This window comes from Dipodomys ordii, unplaced genomic scaffold (assembly GCF_000151885.1).
Source record: "Dipodomys ordii isolate 6190 unplaced genomic scaffold, Dord_2.0 Scaffold159, whole genome shotgun sequence".
Classification (NCBI taxonomy): Eukaryota; Metazoa; Chordata; class Mammalia; order Rodentia; family Heteromyidae; genus Dipodomys; species Dipodomys ordii.
The window spans coordinates 1,009,272-1,013,513 of record NW_012267375.1 but is presented as its reverse complement, the minus strand read 5'-3'; the positions used below and the strand labels follow the sequence as shown (position 1 = coordinate 1,013,513).

The 4,242-nt window shown below is 56.1% G+C and overlaps 1 protein-coding gene across 1 annotated transcript in view; it reads right to left on the bottom strand.

Annotated features, from left to right (window-relative positions):
* The window catches only part of Col6a1 (collagen, type VI, alpha 1), a 51,961-nt gene that overhangs the window by 13,076 nt on the left and 34,643 nt on the right, over positions 1 to 4,242 (bottom strand). Inside the window, exons 22-26 of the mRNA XM_013032902.1 lie at positions 3,398 to 3,460; positions 3,207 to 3,269; positions 2,744 to 2,794; positions 2,533 to 2,568; positions 594 to 656 (exon numbers count right to left, since the gene is read on the bottom strand). Of these exons, the coding sequence (XP_012888356.1) occupies positions 594 to 656; positions 2,533 to 2,568; positions 2,744 to 2,794; positions 3,207 to 3,269; positions 3,398 to 3,460 (276 nt within the window). The remainder of the gene's footprint in view (positions 1 to 593; positions 657 to 2,532; positions 2,569 to 2,743; positions 2,795 to 3,206; positions 3,270 to 3,397; positions 3,461 to 4,242) is intronic.

Below are 4,242 nucleotides of genomic sequence, written 5' to 3'. Positions count from 1 at the left end.
CTCCACCTGACCCCGCCCACGTCCTCTCCACCTGACCCCGCCCACGTCCTCTCCACCTGACCCCGCCCACGTCCTCTCCATTTGACCCCGCCCACATCCTCTCCACCTGACCCCACTTACATCCTCTCCACCTGACCCCGCCCACGTTCTCTCCACCTGACCCCGCCCACATCCTCTCCACCTGACCCCACTTACATCCTCTCCACCTGACCCCACTTACATCCTCTCCACCTGACCCCACTTACATCCTCTCCACCTGACCCCGCCCACATCCTCTCCACCTGACCCCGCCCACATCCTCTCCACCTGACCCTGCCCACATCCTCTCCACCTGACCCCTTACATCCTCTCCACCTGACCCCACCCACATCCTCTCCACCTGACCCTGCCCACATCCTCACCACCTGACCCCGCCCACGTCCTCTCCACCTGACCCCACTTACATCCTCTCCACCTGACCCCACTTACATCCTTTCCACCTGACCCTGCCCACGTCCTCTCCACCTGACCCTGCCCACATCCTCTCCACCTGACCCCGCCCACATCCTCTCCACCTGACCCCGCCCACGTCCTCTCCACCTGACCCCACTTACATCCTCTCCAGGCTCTCCAGCTTCTCCTTCATCTCCCTTGAGGCCAGGGTATCCTTTCGTTCCCTGTGTGTGACAGAAAATACAAGTCAGTGCAATCTTAGTGGGGAGGGAAGGTGGTGTGAGTGTGACTGGACTGTCCCCAAGGTAGGTGGAGGATTTGGGTAATATTGGATGGGCTGTGTATGTGACTGTGTGCGATTGTGTGTGACTGTGTGTGACCATATGTATGTGACTGTGACCGTGTATGTGACTTGTGTGACTGTTTGACTGTGACCATGTGATGGTGTGACTTTGTATGTGACTGTATGTGTTTGACTGTGACTGTGTGACTGTGTGTGACTGTGTGACTATGTGTGTGACTATATGTGTGTGTCTATGACCATGTTTGTGACTTGTGACTATGTATGTGACCATATGTCATATAGACACACACATATAGTCATATGTGTTTGACTATAACTGTGTATGTGACTTGTGTGGCTGTGTGTTTGGCTGTATGTGTGTGACTGTGACTATGTGTGAGACTTCTGTGACGTATGTGTGTGACTGTGACCATGTATGTGACTTGTATGTGTGTGACTGTGACCATGTGTGTGACTATATGTGTGACTGTGACTGTGTGATCATGTGTGTGTGTGACCACATGTGTGACTGTGTGGATGTATGTATGGCTGTGTGTGACTGTGTATAACTCTGTGTGTGACTGTGTGTGACAGTACGTGTGACAGTATTGTGACAGTGTGACTGTGTATGGCTGTATATGTGACCACATGTGTGATTCTGTGTGTGATCACGTGTATGACTGTGTGACCATGTGTGTGACTGTGACTGTGTGTATGACTGTGTTTCCATGTGTATAACTGTGTGTGTGACTGTATATGACTATATGAGTGCGTATGCAGTGTATGAGATCATGTGCATAGTCTGGACGTGAGTACATGTGGACCCTGCTCTTGCAGGTGTGTGATTGTGTGACTGTGTGTATATGTGTGTGTATGGCTGTGTGTGACTATGTGTGACTATATATAACTGTGTGTAACTGTGTATAACTATATGTGTGACAGTGTGACTGTGACAGTATTGTGACAGTGTGGCTGTGTATAACTGTGTGTGTGTATGGCTGTGTGTGACTGTGTGTGACTATGTATGACTGTGTGTGACTGTGTATAACTATATGTGTGACGGTGTGACTATGATAATATGTGTGACAGTGTGGCTGTGTGTGTGACTGTGACTGTGTGTGTATGGCTGTGTGTGACTGTGTGTGACTATGTGTGACTGTATAACTGTGTGACTGTATGACTGTGACAGTATTGTGACAGTGTGGCTGTGTGTGTGTATGGCTGTTTTGTGACTGTGTGACTATGTATGACTATGTGTGTGACGGTGTGACTGACAGTATGTGTGACAATGTGGCTGTGTGTGTGACTGTGTGTGTGTATGGCTGTGTGTGACTGTGTGACTGTGCATGACTATGTGTGTGACAGTGACTGTGACAGTATGTGTGACAGTGTGGCTGTGTGTGACTGTGTGTGTGTATGGCTGTGTGTGACTGTGTATGACTATGTGTGTGACGGTGTGACTGACAGTATGTGTGACAGTGTGGCTCTGTGTTTGACTCTGTGTGTGTGTGTGTGTATGGCTGTGTGTGACTGTGTGACTGTGTATGACTATGTGTGTGACGGTGTGGCTTGTGTTTGACTGTGTGTATGTGTATGGCTGTGTGTGACTGTGTGTGACTATGTGAGACTGTGTATAACTATATGTGTGATGGTGTGACTGTGACAGTGTGGCTGTGTGAGTGTGTATGTAATGCATGAGATCACATGCATACATCTGGACATGAGTGCATAGGGACGCCGCTCCTGCAGGTGCGTGTCAATGTACACGCGTGTGGGCACTGTGCCTGTGAGCAGAGGCAGAGTGAGGGCATACTCACGTTCAGCCCCGGGGGACCTCTGTTGCCTGGATAACCCTGTGGGCGAAGGCAAGGTGGTCAGCCGTACAGGACAAGACAGAGAGAGCCTTTTTAAGGGCAGAGGCCTAGTTACCAAGTCTCCTGGCCAGTTGGTGGCCAGGCTGGCCCTGCTGGACCAAGTGCCCAGGTAGCCAGAATGATGCTGAGAGTGGCTTAGTGGGGGGACACTTACAGGAAAGCCGGGGAAGCCCTCGGTGCCATTTCCAGGGGGGCCATCTTCACCCTGGGAGAGTAGAGCAAAGCTGCTGGCACCATGCAAGATGCTTGCCCACGACGTCCGGGACAGCACAGGATACCCCAGAACAGCACAGGACACCCAAGACAGCACAGGACACCCAAGACAGCACAGGACACCCAAGACAGCACAGGACAGTATAGGATACCCCAAAAGGTAGTACCCAGAAGTCCTTACTGTCAGCTGCCCTGGGGGCTCATCTCCCCAGACTGAATCTCAAGTAGGAAAGACTGGCCAAGGTGCACCGTGGTTGGCTGCTGACTACACACTGCCTGTGTGGTCGCTAGATCCCCCAGAGGCAGCCCCTTCCCCCAAAGTTAGCTCAGGCCAGGGCCAGCCTTGCGGGGAGGGACCTCTGCTATCCAGCATGGACCAGCAGGCCCTGCTGCCACACACTTACCCGTTCACCCATCAACCCTGGGTCTCCTGGGGGCCCAACAGGTCCTGGGGCGCCTCTGGGACCCTAAGGAGAGAGGAGTGGCAGCCAGCTCCTAGCGAAGGCGAGGGCCCAGCGCCCTCCGGGGACTGGGAGCGGCGCCCAGTGGCCCAGGGCAGCACCCGGGGGATGGGACATCTGGGGGCAGCACTCACCTCAGGCCCGGGGGGACCCTCGTCACCACGGTACCCCTTAGGTCCAACGGGGCCAGCCTCACCCTGAGGGACAGATGCATGGGCCCCAGGTCACCGGGGCAACCAGGAGCCAGGACTGCCGGTGCTGGCGTGGTTGGACCAGGCCTGACGCCTGTCCTGTCCCCGTCTGGGCCTGCTCTGGGGCTCCCTCCGTCACCAGATGGGCTGCTGCGCCCGCACTGGCCTCGGTCTCCCACGGAAGCCCACAGACACCAGGGAGGGGCTCTACAGAGGCAGGACCCTGGCCAGCTCTCACTGGGACTCCCTGCCTGCCTGTGCTGCCTCTGGACTAAGCCAGGCTGCAGCGGGCCTGGACCCCGGGTCCCAGCCCCAGTGGTGGGCCTCTGCCTTGTCCGTGCCCACGGGACGGGCTCTTGTGCGGAGCCCAGAACCTCACTTCCCCAGGGCCACGCCCAGGGTGTGTCCACACACGTTAGACCTCACACCCGGCAGCACGCCTCTGGCCTCCTGCTGACAGCTGGGGCCATGGGGTCTGGCCCATCAGGTGGCTCAGGTACCACGTGGCCCCCTGCCACTGGCTCTGGGGGTCCATCCTGTGTCCCAGGAGGCCCCGAGCTGGGAATGCAGACCCCACCTCAACAGCTGACCCGCATTTTAGCCTTGGCCAACTTGACTGTGTCCTGAGTCCTGTGTGGGCTGACAGGCTTTGGCTGCCCACCCTAGACAGCAGGTTGCCCACCCCAGACAGCGGGCTGCCCACCCCAGACAGCGGGCTCCCTACCCCAGACAGCAGGCTGCCCACCCCAGACAGCGGGCTCCCTACCCCAGACAGCAGGCTGCCCACC